Source organism: Eucyclogobius newberryi, unplaced genomic scaffold, assembly GCF_026437365.1.
Source record: "Eucyclogobius newberryi isolate DKJ021-1_F unplaced genomic scaffold, fEucNew1.0.hap1 SCAF_3, whole genome shotgun sequence".
Classification (NCBI taxonomy): Eukaryota; Metazoa; Chordata; class Actinopteri; order Gobiiformes; family Gobiidae; genus Eucyclogobius; species Eucyclogobius newberryi.
This window is the reverse complement of record NW_027315945.1, coordinates 29,203,321-29,223,600: the sequence shown is the minus strand read 5'-3', so window position 1 is coordinate 29,223,600 and position 20,280 is coordinate 29,203,321. Positions and strand designations below refer to the sequence as shown.

Here is a 20,280-nt window from a genome sequence, read left to right as displayed (position 1 = left end):
TTAATTAAGATTAAGATAACTAATAATAATGAATTGGATTTCTATATTGCCTTTCAAGACACCCAAAGTTCTTTACAACGAATGTCTGTGATGTACACACATTGTGAATAAAATTTGAATAAAAATAAGCTCTAGCAAGGAGTCCTCAAGTTTTAGGTCCTTTAATATTCCATTTAAATGCTTTGTTATTTTCCAATAATCTGCCTAATTGCAAAGTTATTCCTCCCAAAAATGTGCCAGGCTATGAGATGCCAACAAAACATTAGAGGCTGCAAATGTAATTGTATTTATTTATTCAGAATAACAGGGTTCAAATATAATGCAAGTGATTCATTTACACATTCATAAAGTAAAGCGTGTGAATATTTGGACTTGGAGATCGCTGTGAGATAAAGAAAGGCCATTCATTTGCATTTTCCACAATAATAAAACTGCTGAAAATAAGTAATTTAACTGGGAAAAGGGTTACATTCGATGCGACCCGTGACCCTCATACAATAAAAATTACCAAAAATGGTTAAAAAGTCCAACCAGCAGCGTCTCAAACGGACACCGTCGCTCTGTACATAGAACATGAACGTAAAAGACGAGTTAAAGAGTGAATTGTCGCTGTAGCCAAGATAAATCCATTGCCAGTGCTGTAGTGGTTTACTGCATCATGCCTTAGAAGCGGTCAGAGCGGCATGAGGTAGAGGAAAACGGAGAAATGCATAAAATAATGTCCGTAACAGACTGCTGCGACGTCGCTTAAAAAGGCACTTGAGGAATTGTCCAGGTAATTGCGCGTATTACGGGAAAAGGTAAGTGTGCAAGAAAAAACCCTTCGCATAGAATTGTAGAAAATAATGTGTGTAAATACTTTATGTTGGCATTGGCAATTTAAAAACACAATAATTAACATAAAAATAATATAAAAACACCTCAAGCCGCCGTATAATAGTGGTGCATAGTCAGGGCGATTGAAGCAACAGTTCAGCATCTACAAATACCTTCATATTTAGTAAGTTTGCAGTGGTTTTTGGTATAATTACAAATATAGTAGTGTAATAATCATAGCTTTACAATCTGTCAAGGCTGCGTAGAAGAAAAGTGGTTTGATTTGAGTCTTCTCTGGTAGTTCAAGTAAAGATTGCTTTCATGCAGCCTTCAGATTTGTGCAAGTGCTTCAGTCACACCTGCAAAATGTTTAAAATAAAACTTGAAAAAAAAATAACTGAATGAGACCAATATGGCTCAAGCAAGGAAACAAATAAAAGGGATTAATAATACAAGTTGAAACCAAAACATCTACAAAGGCATAGTTGTTGTTGTGCATAAATTGCCAACAGATCATTCATAATTTGTCCATTACATTTCTCATACAATCATTCAAACTTGTATAAAACGAAGTGGTTGTCCTGCATCATTTCAGATTAAACGCCAGGAGGGGTCGCTCTTCTCTCCTTTGCCACGGGCTCTTTTTCTCTACGTCCTCTACGTCGTCGCGCGCCGCGTCCGGAGATAAAAGCGTGTCAGTCCTTAAAGTCACTTCTTCCGGAGATTGCAGAGGCAGAGGAGATGAAGGCGGAGATGACGTAGTAGAGGACAGCGGTTGTTCCTCTGCTTGTTGCTCCTCTGCTTGTTGTTCCACTGCTTGTTGCTCCTCTGCTTGTTGCTCCGCCGCTTGTTGCTCCTCTGCTTGTTGCTCCACTGCTTGTTGCTCCACCGCTTGTTGCTCCACCGCTTGTTGCCCCACTGCACCGAGACGAGGCGATATGTTGGATTCAACGGGCCCGGGTGAACCGTTTTGTTGACCACATGCCGTTTTTGCTTCTTCACTGCTGCCCGCTACGTCAATATCGTCTACGTAAACCAGTTGTGTGTAGACAGATGCAAGTGTTGTGCCTTTCGACTTCTCTTTTACAGCTTTTCTCTCCTCCTTCTCCACGTCTCCTCTTCTTTTCCCTACTCTGGGCTCATTTAGATCCACGCCGGAGTCCAAACTGGCATCGTTCCTCTTGCTGTGCCTCCCTCCGCCGCCCCCTACAGCCCCGCCGTGGCACCCTGCGCGCTGTAGATCGATGTACGAGTGGCGTATGTGCGCGTTGGAGCGGCCGTCGAGCGAAACGAACCAGGCGCGCGGATGCGGCAGTGGCTTTCCTCCTCTGAGCTCCATCAGAGTCTTTTCGGCGAGCAACGTGTCCTCAATGTTTATTTCGACGAGTCCGGTTTCTCCGATGGCCGCGGGGATGGACAGCGACTGCGACAAGCCCCGCCTCTCCGCGTCAGTCCGTTTGGCTGCGCCTGGAAGAGAGTTTGTGGGCGATTGTCCGAGCGGTTGTTGGGAATGGGACGCGTTCAGCTCGGCTTGAATCGTTTCCAAGTCGCTTTGCTGGTCGGTTTGTAGGAGAAGCGCCTGACCTGATAACGGATGCTCCCCGGGAAGACGCATGTAATGTGCAGGGATCACCAGTGTGGGGCGCACTCTGGAGTAGCCTTCTCCTCCGCTTAGCAGGTCCACAGAGCCGCAGCAGAGGATTTGACCCGGTCTGGAAAGAGAAGGCGTCAGAGGGCGTTCCAGGTTGTCCACCGATCGAGAAAGGAGATAGTCTTGAGGCCTGCATTCCACTGGCTCGCCTCTGCTGGGAGAATGAGGTGGGGACGAAGGAGAGAGGCAGTCAACATTTACGCCGCCACTGAGCTGGTTGATGGACACCTGGCCCTGATTGGACAGTCTATCGGAAATGGGATTGGTGGAGGAGCAGACGGAGGTGTACGATTGGCGATAGCTTCTGTCCGTCCCGCACGGAAGCGCGGCCTTCAGTTGAAAGGTTTCCACGGACTGGCGATAGTCTCTGCTGTGAGGGGTGAGGTTGCCCAAAGACGAACCGTGGCGGCTGTTGTTGCCCAGGGACGAGCGGCTGTGTTTGGTTTGGTGCAGGAGGCCGGGCTGGTGCCGATTGTCCTGGTGCTCGAAGGGGGAAGGCTTCAGCATCGGGGTGGTCATGTCCGGCTCTGTGGCTGTGGACACAAGCTCCAGTTGCACCTGCAGGGAAAAAATGTAGAAAGAAATATGACACCATTGCAGAACAGAACGTTTCTAGTCAAGTACATATATATTTGCCATATTTGAATTTCTTATTTTTGGTACATTCCATCCAATTAGTCTAACTTTATTAAAAAAAGAGAAGTAGAAAGAGACAGGTTTAGTCCTGATTAAACTGAAGACCTTTACAAACATGTATTTAGGTCCCCAAACATTCTTAGGTTGCCCAGAGGTTCTTAGAAAAAAGATTCAAACTAGATTATATGAAATTTAATGAAGAGCTGTCATGTCAATTGCTTCCAAAAACACATTTTATAAATCATTACTGTTCTCTCTAACTTTTGTGAACCATAAAATGACAGTTTATGGTGCGTGTTAGATTATGAACATGTGGTGAAAACATCTTTGAGTCGTTTGTTAGTTGCTGTGCCGATATACGCCATCAACTCCCCACTCCACACAGACTCGCTCCTTCTGAGTGCCAAAGCAAAATACAGAAGTGCCGTGGACGCATGAGGTGCACACGGAAGGATCAGAGCCGAGGACAGCGCACAGAGATCCCGCGGGTGCAAGGTTTGTAAAGGGTATTGGCTCGGCACCGGTTCTAGCCCTGGTTTAGTCTGGTCCAGTTTTGATTCTCTGCCGGTCCACACATAGGTGAAACGTACCTCATTGTTGATTAGGTTGAGCTGAGACATGGACGTGGCCTGGTCTCTTTTGCTGTTGTCCGGACCAGGAGCTAAGACAAACTTTCTGTGCGAGCCTCGAGACTTTGTGCATCTCCGCCTGCACATCAGAAAACATCCAGGAAAAAAGAGTCATTACATTCGTTTGTAGTAGTATTTTGGGCTGCAGGTATTTTTCCTTCTTATTATCTACAATATGAACAGGAAGACATTTCACAATCAGCTCAATTACATCCTAGATTTAAAGATTCCGTTGGTCTATTTTGCTCTTTTCGTGACCTATTATGTGTTTGGATTCTAGCTAGGTTTGATAAAACATAAAATGACACCGTGACGTCTGACATTACGATTCTGGATGACTTGGTTAATTGTGACATCCCAGGCCAGAGCACACACCTGCAGTAGTACAACAGGAGACAGAACAAGCAGAGCAGGATCAGAGCCATTCCCCCGAGGATGGCCAGCAGAAACACAGTGTGGTACATACTGATGTCTTTGGCGATCACCGGACCTGTTCAACACATTCACAATCAATAGACTAATTATTCACTACCCGCTTTTTCTTTGTTTATTCGTTGTTTGGTTGTTTATGATCACAAAATACACAGCATTATGATTGAGGCGTTGTTTTAGAATCCACAGCAGCAGATTATTGAAAAGCTTTTTTTAATTTGTGGACAATTATATAGGACAGATTTAGAACGTTTTCCCAAAAATATAGGATTATAAATGACTACAAAACTATTACTGTTTATACAATGCACTGCTCAACATAATAAAAAGTTATTTTAAGACTAACAACTCTGCTCTACGACTAACCTATAATGTAGCAGAGTTATCACATCTGTGCAGGGCCCTCGTCACAATGAAGTATTAAAATAAAGCTTTATTTCTTTATTACTTTATTACTTAAAGCAGGTGGTCGGCCCAAACAAAATATCAGCCAAGGCAGGAGATTTAGGGCTGATAGCTGGGCAAATATTGTGATTAGATTCGCGATTTATCTTTCAAAATGAATAGTTAGTTCACAATCTACATTTTAATTACATTTAGAGGCCAAAACTACAGCAATATTAGAGTTACACATTAAGTTTACAGAGGGCATCTACTTATTTGTAGAGCACAATTCATACACAAGGCAATTGAAAGTGCTTTAGACAACAGGAAAAAATGCATTAAATCACAAAACAGACACACACATTAAAGAGAAGAGTGCAAATAATCATATGCACAGCTAAACAACTTTTTAGCCTAGATTTGAACATTGTCAGAGTAGAGGCCTGTCTGTTCCAGATTGTATCTACATAAAACTGAAATGCAGATTCTTCTAAATAAAAGTAGTATACTGTACTTATTTGTGACCGCTCAAATGCTTTTGATTAATCTTGCAGCTCTAATTTTGACACAGACAAACTACATTTAGTGCAGTGGAGCTCTCACCAGAGTGCAGTGGCGACATTGCAGCGAGCCAGTATCCGAGCTGAGGCGCGATGTAGGTCAGAACGAGCTGCTCACCTTCTTTTTGGACGTGACCCCAACTGCTCTTGATCCAAAACCCTGTGCGCACAAATAATATTGAATCAAGGAACAGGAACTATCAGGAACTAAAACAATAATTTACCCAGCAAGAGCACAAATACATTTTAAAATTATTATTATGTTAAGTATTGTTGCTTGCATTATTTCGTAATTTAATTTAAATATTTCATGTATTTTCAATTGTATATTTTAATTTATTGTAGTGTTTTTAAACTGTATGTAATTTGTAATGAGAACACCTGAAGCCATTTTTGAGTAGAATTCGATGGGGGAAAAATAATACACTTTTACCTTTTTAGCACTTGCAACTGATTGGAGTAAATTAAACATTAATAAATATAAAACGATTGTGAATATGTTCATAATTTTAGTGAATACAGCTCATCATAAGTATGCAATTTTTACTGTAGATTCCGTTATCAGTGCTCTGACAGTTCACAATTTAACCACAGGGGGGCAGTAAGCTTAGTGATATTTACTGTGTGTTAGCAGTCCAAATCTACAGCAACAAAAACACCAGATTATAGTGTGAACAGCTAATCATCAAACAGAGGAAACAACCACTTTGTTCTACACGTCTTCTTCAGTGATCGCTCTGTGGTCCGTGTTTATAAACTACTGACATCTCAAAAACGGAAATCTGTATCAATCTTTTTACAAGGGGAAATGGAAGAACAAAAAAAACAAAAAAAAAGATCCAAAAAGGAAAGGAAGGAAAACACAGTTGGTAAAAGGAAACCTGAGCGGACACAGAGGAGTGAGATAAGTGAAAACACACAGGCTCCAAGGGCAGAGACAAGAGAGTGACTCAGCACCACAAAAAATAAAAACAGGAACATCCCCGTCCTGAAGAGAAAGGAAGGATTCAGTGGTTTCCCTTTTGTAGTTCTTTATTGAACCAGGAAAATCCCACTGAGATTAAGAACCTCTTTTTGATGAGGACAAGAGGAAATGCCAAGTACAACACATAATGGAGCTGCTCGATTACATAAAAACAACCATGATTTATTATTCAAATATTATGCTCCAGGTCGTGAAATGCAAACCAAGTAAACGTATCATTCCAAAACACAGTAAATATTATCCCCCAGTTTCAAGTTTTTGTAATTTATTGGAGAAATAATTGTAACTCCACTTCCAAAATACCGTATTTTCCGGACTTTAAGTCGCACCTTTTTTCATAGTTTTGGCCATAGTCTTATACTTATGTTTAAACTTATACTTATACTCCGGAGCGACTTATATGTGATATTATTTGGGATTTTCACACTTGCAACCGCATTTCATACTCCAGTGCAACTTATGTTTTTTTCTTATCTATTATGCATTTTTTGGCCGGTGCGACTTATAGTCCGGAAAATATGGTACTCAAAGCGCTTTACATTCACGCTCCATACCTGGTGACAGTTAATGATTATTGTTTAAAAACACACGCCTGGTTTATGTTGTTGTCGTGTTACTTTTAATGGCGGTTGGCAGCCAACTGAAAATGTGCTTTTACCGCCACCTAATGTAGTTGTACGTCTTCAAAGATGTGTTTTACACGATAACGTAAAAAAGAAAAGAAAAAACAAGAGAAAGAAAGAGAGAAAAAGAGACCCTGGTTTATATAAAGCGTCACATGGGGACATCAAGTCATGGATAAATAATGAATTTGTAATCCAGAGTTTCCCATTAATACAGGGGAAACTCATAGTCTAAAAACAACTTGCACGATACGTACAACGACACAGCAAAATCTCACTCTGTTGCTCATTGTATTGTGCTAAACATAAAAAAGTAATGATACTGTTCAAAGAAGACTGCTAAATATAGATCTTCAGTGACATACTTCAAAAAGTGTACGGAAAAACAAACATTGATATATGAAAAGTGTATAAGTGAATCTATGAGAACCACAACAATGCTCAACCAGGGCTCGAGTCCTTAAGTGACATCAATGATTTTGTTCCCACGCCCTGGTACAATACTCCTGCCGAGCGTCTGGTGCTGCAGACGCAATGCAAACATGTACATTGTGAGTGTCCTGCATGTTACTTCTGCTTCTCGCCCGTGCAAAGTCAACACAGCTGACGGCCAGTCCTTTATTCTGCTCGACTCGTGTACAGACGGTATTCATGCGTCTGAAGTTGATGACCTGATTTTCAAATTGAATAACACCAACGAACAAGTGAAAATGATCTCCTGTTGTCAACTTGTGTTTGCTTTTTGTCCTCTGAGATTAAAAGTCACACACACTATTTTTACGTCTTCCATGAACCTACTTAATCAAGATACAAATGTATAACACTTCTCACATTGTGAGACAATTAATCCTCGTAACAAATCTGTCTTTGCACAGTTCACACATTGTTCATTGTAGAAACCAAATCTGATTACCATTATGAGACGGTTTGGTATATTTATTTGGTCTGGTTGCTAAGAAACATGACATATTGCTTGGAGAAGTGTTGAGAAATGTAGCACACTTATCAAAGCCTTTTTTCATAAGCTCTATTTGCCGCAGGTTTTGCCCTTTGTTGATCCATATTTTGCTAATAACAGTAGAAATGTAAAGTCATAATGAGCACAAACGAGGCCTTGTGCTCCCATTGGTGAAAATTGGTCTTTCTGATGCCATATTTTTGTCAGGCTCCTCGCAATTTTATCTTCTATTATTGACACGATTCTACCGTCCCTGCCACGAATATTTATTTTGATTTGAGTAGTGTTTGACCAGTTTAGGTTCACTTGCTAAGTCTAAATAAAACATAATTAGTTTCAATCATTGTGTCAGTCTAAAATGTCTGTATAAACCTTTTCAAAGTCAAACTTCAGATATTTTGACCTGGTTTATGCACTTTTCACATGCAACAATAACTGTTACAAAGTTTAATCTCTTCTCTGTCGGCCTAATGCAATAAGCACATCAGAATATTCAATCACAAAGCAGCGATTGTTGTCATTTGAAAAGACTTAAAGCTACAAGATTAATATGAAAACTTTGTAGAGCCAATTCCCAACAAATAATGATAAAGTTCAGCATTTGCAGATTTTATTCTTTTTTTTATTATTGCCCAGAGTTATATAATTTAAGCAATTGCCCATCTTTTGAAATTATTACGTAAAATTATAATATCTGTAAACTATTGACAGATAATACAGCATAAATCTAGTTTCTTCAGAAGTACTCACACAAAAATAAATCCAATGAATTCAAGCAATAATGTTATCACGGTGCTATAAAACGACAGGAGACGTTACCTAAACGCGGGTCAAATCTCCAGGCCGGGACGTGGTCGTTTTCCCTGAGGCCGCAGTCGGCCGGGAGCGGGACGGAGACGGTGATCGGCTCATTCACCTGCAGCTCCACTCCGTCGCTCGCCAATAAGTGAACAGACACCGCGGCGATGGGAGTCAAGTCGAACCTCCTCTCGGACGCTAAAACAGAGCGACAGGCACGAAGGTTACCAGGTAGAATCGCACTTTGGGTTTCAAAATGATCTGCCGTATGGTTAAAACTTGCTGTAACAACTGACCACATGAAACCAAACTTAGCACACAAATCCTATCTGTCATTATCAATTATAAGAGTTTCAATATTTCAAAAACCAATGCAGCCGCAATAAAACGTGATGTGTGTCGTGTATGGGACAAGAAACCGCAGAAAACAGCAGGAGGGCGAACGATGAAACAGCGGCGCGACTATAGGAGAGTGGTGAGGGGCGGGAGACAGGAAAGAAAATACGGGAAAGATCAGAAAGAAGGAAATTTGAAGGAGGCCGTGAAAACATAAACCAAAAAGAGAAAGTGTCACAAAGCACAACTCTGCAGAAGAGGAAAGTTATTCAAAAGGGTGGAAGACAGAGATGTAGAACAGGAGACACGAATGAGTCAAAAGGCTTAAACTCGTGGGCTGGCAGTTTAAAAAATATTCCAATATCCTCATCCGAATATGAATCTGTGACTCTTTCAGGGGAGATTGTGATAGAACTCTGTACTTTTCTGAAACGCGTCCCGTCTACCTTTCTTACTGGTCAAGCTCGGAGTGAGTGACGGGTGGATGTAAACAATCACAGTGGAGCGCATCCTCTCAAAACAGACGAATAGCTTTTGAGCAAATAATTTACCTGTGAAAACTGGTAATACTGTGTAGAAAGCTCAAACGATATGCTTTGTGCGTGTTATGGTTGAGGACCATTTACACTGGGCATGTTAGGTCTCACCTGTTCCGTTGCCTCTGAGGCCCTGCAGGAAGGGAAAGTGTTGGAGGTGTGAGGAGGAGCTGGCCACAGTGAGCAGAGCGGTCAGGTTTGAATATGTCGAGTTTGGAGGAAGACTCAGGGCTCGACGCAGGAAGTGGACAATTGGCTGGTCCTTGAAACCTGAAGCACAAAATACACAAGAATTGGCATTTCATAAAGAACATGAAGAGTTGTGTAATCTATCATGAATACATAAAACTTTAACAACAACGACTTAATAATAATACTCTACAATAAATAAGACAAAATGAATGAGCTTTCTTAAATGTTTTTCCTAAAAGCCATTGTAGAAGCCTTCCATTTAGGAAAGTTCAATATTGTTGTACAGTACGGTAGAAAATGCAGAGCCAGAAGCAGAAGGTGATGTCACCGCAGTTTGACTGAGCCAAGTGCACATTCCTGAGCAGTGAAACACAAATCCTGTGTTCATTTGTTTAATACATTTCTGCTCTTTTCAAATCTAGAACCTTTATGCTTGTTCGGGCGTTTAACCAATAATTGGCGAGTAGATTTTTTAAATCAATGGGAAATAATCTTATTGGACTTTCTCCGGTCTGGTCCGTTGCTCCTTCTGTTGGACATTACCCATCCCCCTAAAGCGCACTCCACAGCTCCACCCACGATACTGTTCTCCAGGCACATGCTTCATCCTCTCTTTTATTCTCTCCTCATGACACACGCAGAGCTTTATCGCCCCCTCGGGCGTCGCGCTCGCACCACAGAGTGTGCCGGACACAGGCAGAGTTAAACCGCCTCAGACACACGCCGGGAGCATTGTGTATTCAACACATTCAGGTTTTATGTCTGTCTGAGCGCACATGCACAGGTTAATGTGGCCCACACAGCTGACATGTTAAATCAACCCCTGCCAGTCACAAACACACAATAGTCTCAATGGACAAAGGGACTAAACCCATTATATCATAAGAAGCACATTACAGTAATAATAACCTCACTAACAAAAAGTGGACAGAATGTTTTATTGCCTACACAGTAGAGAAAGTACTATGGGTAACAAAGAAAACAATGTATTAATTTGAATGATTTTCATGCACCTTTCACATAAATAAATGCTTTTTACCGTTAAAGTCGGAGACAATCTCAACCACGTCGTCATAGACCATCAAAGAAGCAGCTCTTTCTGGTAACAGGTCTAGGCTGATGGAGGAAAATACTGGAAGACAAATAAGACCACATGGCTCACTGACAGCTCAAGTCAGCCTTAGAGGCCTAATGATAAGACTATCAAACATAAGAAGGCATTAAACAACCTTAATACATTTTTAATGGACAGACTTTATCCTAAAGTCTGACCCAGCAAATTGCCCTTCTTTCATGCTCCTTCCTTCCATGCTGCTATTGTTCATGGCTTCTGAGCACCTTAATCCAATTGGCCTCCATTGTACGGGCTCGTAAGGACACCCCCCTCACTCAAACATTGACCGCTGCATTCTGGGAGGTATGTGTCAACTTGGTGAAAAGGTGAAGTTTAAGACTCCATGACACAAATCCCTTGCATAATTTCACACCACGCTTGTTTACACTCAATGTTCTTACCGGGCAGCCTCGTGGGAGTCCAGGGCACAGAGTTGGGCACATATCCCTGATTGGTTGCGGTGACGACCAGCGTAGTCCCAAGACGGTACGGGAAGCGCAGGTGAGAGTTTCCATCGGAGGAGGAGGTTTCCGTGGCGACTAGGCTGTGGTTGGCGAAAAGCTGCACCGTGACTCCGCCCAGGGGCTGGTGTGTGTGGGCATCACTCAGGTGGACCTTCAGCGTCACCTCTGCAAACAACACACTATCAGCACAGCTTCCTCAAAAACCTCCACCTCACTTTGAAATACAGCCAGATCTTTTGGTCACTCCGGGTTTGTTTCCAAGTCCTTTGCCTTCGATCCGCGGAGACGGCATTCCACATCACGGCCAATCAAAATGGGACACCCTTTGACCATTTCCTGACCTGGTGCCACAAAACTTCCTTTCAGAACAATAGACCTTTTTCCTCTCAAAGAAGGCTTGGAACAGAAAGGAAAACAACTGACACCTTGTTGAGTAGAGATTGCACTTTTGAAGTTGATCAGGATTGAAATAGCTTATAATAGCATATATCATATAATGCATTCAAGAACATGAATGATAAGGTCTAACTAAAAGAGATGCACCAGGTCCGTTTTTTTTAGACTTTTTAACCATATAGGCTGACCACCTGACTGAAGTGCACACATTCACTGTGTTTAACACTAGTACACTTGAACACAAAATGTACTGTTAGTGTTTCCAATAAATAGAGGAGACAGCCAGTCTAAAAACAAACTGAAGTTGAAGAAATAATTGGAAAAACAAATGTCGTTCATGTCATAAACATAGAGAAGTCTTGTTTAATCAGCAGCTTTTTTGACCAGCAGAAGCAATAGGTGGCTTTTATACAATTATCAAATATAATGATTCATATATGGATTGGTTGTGCCATCATAGTCTCAGTACAAACCGTGGGAAAGGCAAGGCAAGGCAAATTTATTTGTCGAGCATATTTCATACACAAGGCAATTCAAAGTGCTTCACACAACAGGAAAGAAATGCATTCAAATCACAATGAAATTATATAAATCACAAAACAGTTTAAGACATGAAAGAGAAGAGTGCAAAAATCCTTTCAGTCATATGCACAGCTAAACAAAACAGTTTTTAGCTTAGATTTGAACTTTGTCAGAGTAGAAGCCTGTCTCACATCTTCAGGAAGACTTGAGAGATTCCCCATGTTTAGTCCTGACTCTGGCACCAGCAGGAGGCCGGTCCATGTTTAGTCCTGACTCTGGCACCAGCAAGAGGCCGGTCCATGTTTAGTCCTGACTCTGGCACCAGCAGGAGGCCGGTCCATGTTTAGTCCTGACTCTGGCACCAGCAGGAGGCCGGTCCATGTTTAGTCCTGACTCTGGGCACCAGCAGGAGGCCGGTCCATGTTTAGTCCTGACTCTGGGCACCAGCAAAAGGCCGGTCCATGTTTAGTCCTGACTCTGGCACCAGCAGGAGGCCGGTCCATGTTTAGTTCTGACTCTGGCACCAGCAGGAGGCCGGTCCATGTTTAGTCCTGACTCTGGCACCAGCAGGAGGCCGGTCCATGTTTAGTTCTGACTCTGGCACCAGCATGAGGCCGGTTCATGTTTAGTCCTGACTCTGGCACCAGCAGGAGGCCAGTTCATGTTTAGTCCTGACTCTGGCACCAGCAGGAGGCCGGTTCATGTTTAGTCCTGACTCTGGCACCAGCAGGAGGCCGGTCCATGTTTAGTCCTGACTGTGGCACCAGCAGGAGGCCGGTTCATGTTTAGTCCTGACTCTGGCACCAGCAGGAGGCCGGTTCATGTTTAGTCCTGACTCTGGCACCAGCTGGAGGCCGGTCCCTCAGGTCCTCAGAGTCCGAGATGGTTCATATGGCACTAACATGTCTGAGATGTACTTTGGTGCTAGGCCATGGAGAGACTTGTACACAAGCAGAGCTGCTTTAAAGTCTATTCTCTGAGCCACAGGGGCCAGTGCAGAGACCTGAGAAACACTGACTAACTCATAGTTATTCATATTTCTCATACTTTTCTGATTCTGATAAACAAAAAGAAGAAACACAAGAGGTAATTCACTTAATCACATAACAAAGAATCTGCAAACAGCTTTTAGGTTTATTTGGTCTCCACACAGACCTCAGAGTCATGTGGACACATGTTTGATCGCTGGTTGGAGAATGACCAATGTTGACCTTTCTAATAAAGCAGAGCGGTTTCCTCCTCCTCTCCCTCCTGACCTGCTTGTTGCCCCTCCCCACAGAGCGGTACCTCTTCTGTAACCTCACCCTCCGTGACATGCTGAAGGGCTAACAGGCTGTACATCCATAACTCCGGCTAGACAAAGTCCCCTCCCCCATGAGAGCCAAAAGCAGACCTGCCGCTCTCAGAGTGTAAACACACAGGCAGGGCAGAAAGGGAAACGGCAAACCAGAACTTTTCATTGTTTTTACAGAACATTTTGGGAGAATTACTGAACATTTCAAACCACTCAGCTCTTTCTGAAGCGTAGCCCTGTGTGAGGACCTCTCCGCATTCTTCTGTTCTTATGACATTTGTTCTATGCAATGTGTCTCAGCACCGCAAAGGGTGGAACGTGCCCTTGACAGAAAGTCCCCTCACTCAGCCTTAAAAGATGCACATCGAAGAGTCGGTGACCTCACTTCCTGTCCCACTCCCACTGATCTGTTCTTGGGGTCCCAGCTGTGCTCACTTAAAAACATAGTCCCCAGAGAGGGCTCGCACTGACAAACACATACACACAAATGCACACAACCACTCCCAATTCTTCTGTCAATAAATCAAGTCTTCGGTGACATCATTGTTAAACAAGCTAAGACTCGGGGAAAACTGCCAGAAAGGCTCGGTAACTGGGCCCCCGTTTGTAAATATTCAGCTTTTGAGAACCATATGGACGATTGAGACACGAGGCAAAGTGTGTCCAAGACAATTGTGTGCCCTCAAAGCAATTATCCGAGCAACAGCAGCTAAAGCAGCAGGAAGTCGATGTGTAAATGAGCCTCTATTGAACAAAGATACATTCTTATTTCCTTTTCAAGTCGTCTTTGTATTATATTTACTTAGGCTGATATCAGAGAATGTATTAGATTATTCCGATTGCATTACTCAGCATCTAATTCGTAAATAATATGTTGGTTCAGTTCCAGACTTTGATACATGAGGGAAATTACTTTTAGACGATGTCATTTCCCAATTTAGCCGTTACCAATTTGTTTGCCTTTACTATTATATTATCTCATCTTGAAGCGCTGAAATGTCCCCTTTGTGAGGAAATACGACATTTCCGATCTTCCTAAATCGTGTTCCCGCTCTACGAGAGTGAAGTGGGATCAACTGGATATGCAAGGCATGGCCGGCCTGCGCTGGGTGTGTTGTGAGGGGCTTGGTGTTCTTCCAAATGGAGGAGGGGGGGAGGCACACAGTCTGTCAGCTCATCACGCTAAAAGGCATGCTTACAATACTTACGACAGCCGGTACAATTCATATTACCACAAGACTAAATGGAATACCAAAAGTGATGGGGAGAGATTATCCGGCTTCATCGTTCCTCTGTTTAACGACCCAGCAGACATTGGCGGTGAAAAACACAAGTTGAGACATTGTACCTCGTGCCATGTGATTCAAATTTAAGTTCTGTTTCCCTCAATCATTCACCACTAAACGATTTAGCGGCGAAACTGTGCAGACCGGTTTGGACTTTAACAATAAATGGCAGAGTGATCTCATTAATTGAAATTGCGTTCACATGATTGCAGCATCAAAGTGCAACAGAATACAACTACAATATTTCAAATGTGACAATAGAATAGTTTTCAATATAAGTAAATGAAAACTACAGCAACTCAACACTGCACACAATGTTACTTAAATCACATTCATGAATACCAGTTGGATTGTCGCGCAAGTTATAGGGCTAATGATTATTTTGCTAATTGATTACTCTATTGATTATTCTTTCAATTCATTCATTTGTTGTTTGGATTGCGAAAGGACCAATAGATACTAGATTTTTACACAACTGAGATGAAGCTATAGTGGTACAGCTTGAGGCTTAATCAAAAATACTAAATGTACAAAAAGTTAAGTTTCAGTCTGTGTTTTTTCTTTGTCTAAGTCATAAAACCTCATCATATGGTCAGTTTTATTTATTTAATATTAACCTTTATTTAACTGGGTAAGAATCCTCTTTTTCAAGGGTGGCCTTTTAGAGTCTGTGAAGTTCAGATAACAATTCTTCGATTACCAAATTAGTTGACAATTATCTCAACTAGTTAGGATTTATTGATTGACTTGCAGCCGTCTTTAAAGTTAAGACACTGCTTTGAATTATTTCTACAGATATGAGCTCCACTGCACACAGTTGTTGATTTCAGTAATATTATGTGTTTTTAATCTTGATAATACCATTTTATTTTCCAATTTATGAACTTTTTTCTTTAAATTCTTATTCACCTTCTGCTGTTTGCTTACAATGCCTGAATGCCATGCCTATTATGGGCTGCAGTAATGTTGAGATCTATATCTGGGGCTGTGTCTGGCTCCAAACTGTGCATGTTGTCTGCAGGAGCAAGTGGAGAAATTCTCTGTATTGACCTGAGCACAACCCAGGGGACAATTAAACTAAGATCAACCTGAGGGGAAGAGAACCAAAGTAAAACCACAAATCAAGAAAAGCTGGGAGCAAACCTTGTAAGGGAGACATCAAAGCGCTGGTGTGGCCCTAAATCAAAGTAATTCACCTACCTCATTATTGTGAACCTTAATTGCTTGGACTGGTTAAAAAATTGTAATGATGCCAAGCTTTGATGCAAGGTTAGACTTCTCAAAACAACATTCTACAATCACCAATAACTAGTTAAAAAATATAAAGCAAAGCCAAGAGGTCAATGGCAGAGAAACCATCACAAAAGAAAAGTTGTAATCATGTGTGTGGAAAAAATAGCTCTCAACTTGAATGGAAACGTAGGCTAAAATCATGCTAAAATTATACAGTGTTTTATGGTTCTGTCAAAACAGAAGGCACCATTCTGTTTTTAGCAAGACTAAAACTAACGAATTGTAGTTATTTTAGTAATGGTCTAGTCAGCAATTTCCCCCCTTGCAATTAATCGACTAGTTACATGATTATCATTGCACATTCATATTTTCTAAACGCAATTTGAATCAACTAAAGGTTTAAATATGGTGCCTGAAGGCTTCTACATATAGAATGATTACGGATCAAATGTATTATTAAAGAAAATCGATCAATGTTTCAGAGTCTGCATATTCAAGACAACGATAACAATTATCAAAATACGATTATGATTATTTTAATAGTCGACTAGTGACGATTATAACGATTAATCGATGCAGCCCTACTTTTGGGTTTCAAATGCACAAGCAAAATCACTACCACTGTTCAAAACAAGCCCATTTTACATTCATCACAAAATTGCCAATAGACTTTCAGTGATTTCACATATTGTTAAGAGACATAGAAAGTTAGAAAAAATAACAATAAATAAGAGTTTGCAGACAAGCTAATTTGCTAATGTTAGCTACACTGAGGAGAAGCAGCATTTGGGCTGACGACCAGCGAAACAAGCCAACAAAGCATCGAGACAAATCAAAAGGGAAAACAAGTTAAAAGTACTTTATACCTTCGCTGGTGGTGTCCTCTTGCACGGTTTTGGCGACAGAGGAGTAAAAGTACCCGCACAGGCAGAGCACAATAGCAGCAGCGGTCCTCCTCCAGTGCGCAGCCCGCATCATTGCAGATGTGTGAAAAGAAGCGAATAAAAGTCAAAGTACGAGATAAATGTTTTCAACTCGGTGATTCACTGCAGTGAATCCACAAACTCGGCTTTAATCCATGTTCACCGGCAGATTAGCGAGATTTCTGCCCGTGAAGCGGACTGTCCCGTTGTGCATCCCGAGCCAGGGTCAGGAGGAAGAACCACATGCCCCCGAAGAGCTCCCACAGGCGGCCCGAACACACTCACCCGAGCCGCTACATCTGCGGAGCTCTAGTGCCATCTGCCGCCCACGGGCAGCAGTGCTCAAGATAATAATACTGCACTTTCTTATAGCTACGTGAAGTAGTTTTTGAAGTACTTTATTACTTTTTAATGAGCAATATTTTTGAAGTAACCTACCCGAGTGCAATGTTTGAATACTCTTTCCACCTCTGCCTAGTGCATACTGATTTAGTCATTTTCACCCTTATTCAAGCTCCTACAAAGAGAAGTTTCTCATCAGTAAAATGTAAATAACAAAAAGTGAAAATTGTACAATTAAGAAGTAGTCTATTGCTACAAAATCACATAAAATATACTGCATTCTTTAATATACTATGATTATTTTCTAAGAGGACGGGATAGTCAAAACTTCAATTTCCTCATGTGACATCATCTGTCCTTTTCCATGTTAAAGAAACCTGGAGTGATAGAATCAAGATATTACTAAATCATCATCTCTTGTGTTAGACAAAATAGGATCACACACTAGAGACATTGCCAGTACGCCTAATAGTTTAGAGATAGTCAAGCTTTTTGCACAAATTAAGCAACCATCTTATTTTTTCAAGTCTGAATGAACCAAACCAGCCCTACTTAAATCAAACACAATTATGAGCTTACTAGGCAATGCAAGTTTATTTATTGAGCACAATTTGTACTTCAAAGTGCTTTACAGAACAGGAAAAGATGCATTAAAATCACAATCATTGAAAACTGTTCTTTAGATTAAAATCAGGACTGATCCAAGTATAAACTAGGACCAAACGTCATAATTCTGAAATAATTCATGTTAAAAATACTCAATACTTTCTTTGCATGTATTTATTTATTTTTGTAGTATGTACTTCTTTATTTAGATTTTATTAAAGGATTTTTTATTAAATTTATGTTACTCTTTGATACAGTCAAGCACATCAATTGTTCAAGTGTTGTTCACTGACAATGGCAATAAATAATTTCTGATTTTGTACTGCACTGGACTGAACTAAAACACATGACTTGATGAACCATTATGTACAAGTCAAAAGACTCTTACATTGAATACCCCAGTGGTTAGAGAACTGTAATATTTATTTATAAAAAGAGAGTGTCAGCAGAGCCGCAAAAGGTCATTCTCATACCTGTATAATAAAGCTTATCCAATCCCTGAGCTGCTAAACCTGTTGGATCGCTGTTTATGGGAAATAGACCTGTCGTGTAACAATTCATTTCTAATTGGCTCAAAGTATACGAATTATATTTAAGATCTGTGTTATTGTTGTGATTCAGATTTGTCTTTTTGGTGATTGGAACCAACTGTATTAACATTCTGGGATTTATTTTTGAGATCAGATTTATTTTTATTTTTTTTTCATCTTGATCTCATGTGACTGAAGCATATTTATTCCTGTTTTGGCAACAGTCCTCCAACTACGAAAAGATGAAACTCTGCATGTTTGTCTTTTATCTCTCGTTCACTTGCTTTTGTGCATTTTCACAATGTAAGTAGAATTAAGCTTTTGATATATTGGAATTATTACAAATAGACTATTAAATAACCTCATGTGACTCATGTACTCTCTAAAGTGTAGCATAAAGTTGAGACATATTTGTTTGTGTTTTGTTCCAGATTCCCATGAATTAAGCTACATAGTGGGATGCTTTCACGATGGCACCACAGAGGTTATTTATGATTTTGACGGAGACTTGGCTTTGCATGTAGATTTTAAGGAAAAAACTGTGGTATTTACCTTACCATCTTTTATTCATTTTGACACAAGCTCATATCCAAACATTTATAAAAATGCAAATAAAGCAAAGGGGATTTGTTTGATAATTCAGTTAGATGATAAGCTTGTGCCAGAATCTGAAGCTCCAGAAGTAAAAGGTAAGAAATATATACAGTATATACAGTATAGTACAGTATTTATAACATCTTCTTGGAGACAAGCAGATGGCGGACCCCCCATCCAAGCAGAAAAGTTACATAGTGCAGCTTTTAATTCCTGCATTATACTCTCCAGACCCTCCTGAGAGCATCTTATATCCTGCTGAAGAAGTCCTGCGGGGGGTGGAAAACAGTCTTGTCTGTTTTGTGAACCATTTCTACCCTCCTCTTGCCAATGTGACCTGGACCAAAAACAATCGCCCCGTGTCAGAAGGGGTGTTCACCAGTGCTTTTATCCCCAATGAGGACCAGACCTTCCATTGTTTCTCCACCATCTCATTCAAGCCAAAGCAGGGAGACGTGTACAGCTGCACAGTGGAGCACCCTGCCCTGGAGGCACCCAAAACACGGATATGGGGTGAGTGACTTTACCTTAGCCACCCACAGAAGAAGACATAGAGCAGCCAAATATCACAAGGGAGGAATGTAAAAATAATATAACTCAGGTAGTTAAAAAAGGTACTTCAAATAAAACATTTAAAAAGGATATATTATCGTGAAACAAAATGTCTCATATTGCCTATGTAAAGCTGTAGTCACTTTTAAAATGTTATAGTGAAGTAAAAAGTGTGCTGTGCAAAAACTACAAGCATCTCTTAAACATTTTACACAATCACAACTATAAAAGGTTACTCATGATTACCTTCCTCTATTTTATTTCATTTTTCTAAATATTTTTTACAGACGTGGACCTGGAGAGCCAACACGACCTGGCACTGGATCTGTACTGTGGAGTGGGACTGACTGTAGCCTTACTGGGAGTCGCAATAGGAACATTTTTATTTGTCAAAGGACGCTATGGGCACTGAATGGCTTTAATGTTGGCCAGGGTTAGGAGATATTGACCAAGGGAAATGTTCTCGAGCTACTTGGGTTATACTGATTACAAAAAGCAAAAGAGTGTTAGATTCACAAAGTCTAATCTGATTTATTTTAAGGTGCTGTTATTCCAAACAACATAGAGCCTTTTGTTGTCAAGGTATGCATTGTTTTCATTACTGTCAGGTGCACCTGCCACACCTGCCACACCTATCACCAAGTCAGTGCGTAGTTCTGCTCGGTTTCTTTGTGTAACAAAATTCAGACTTTATTGTTTGTCCTTTTTACAACTACTGAAGCTATATACAATGTAGGATCATATTTACTTGCATGTATTGCTTTTTTGATTTCTATTAAGCATACAAAACGTTCTTAATCTTGTTGTCTTTAGAGTAAGTAACAAATAAAACTATTAATTATTCACATATTCATGCAATAATTATTCAGAGTGGTCAAACAGAGGATG

General features: G+C 40.8%; 2 protein-coding genes across 2 annotated transcripts; one reads left to right on the top strand and one right to left on the bottom strand.

Moving 5' to 3' along the window:
* Window positions 1–278: 278 nt before the first annotated feature.
* On the bottom strand, window positions 279–17,036 carry fam171a1 (family with sequence similarity 171 member A1). The gene is made up of 10 exons (XM_072460267.1): window positions 16,712–17,036; window positions 11,052–11,279; window positions 10,576–10,668; window positions 9,456–9,614; window positions 8,494–8,670; window positions 5,152–5,268; window positions 4,108–4,222; window positions 3,694–3,811; window positions 1,741–3,025; window positions 279–1,617 (listed from the first exon to the last, which is right to left on the bottom strand). Exons 1-10 carry the CDS (start codon window positions 16,821–16,823, stop codon window positions 1,403–1,405), a joined length of 2,619 nt encoding a protein of 872 aa, XP_072316368.1. The 5' UTR covers window positions 16,824–17,036; the 3' UTR covers window positions 279–1,402.
* A 1,394-nt stretch (window positions 17,037–18,430) lies between these two features.
* Window positions 18,431–20,216, top strand: LOC140374342 (H-2 class II histocompatibility antigen, A-U alpha chain-like). The gene is made up of 4 exons (XM_072461208.1): window positions 18,431–18,549; window positions 18,678–18,935; window positions 19,072–19,353; window positions 19,680–20,216. The coding sequence occupies exons 1-4, from the start codon at window positions 18,489–18,491 to the stop codon at window positions 19,802–19,804; spliced, it is 726 nt and encodes a 241-aa protein (XP_072317309.1). The 5' UTR covers window positions 18,431–18,488; the 3' UTR covers window positions 19,805–20,216.
* Window positions 20,217–20,280: the final 64 nt, after the last annotated feature.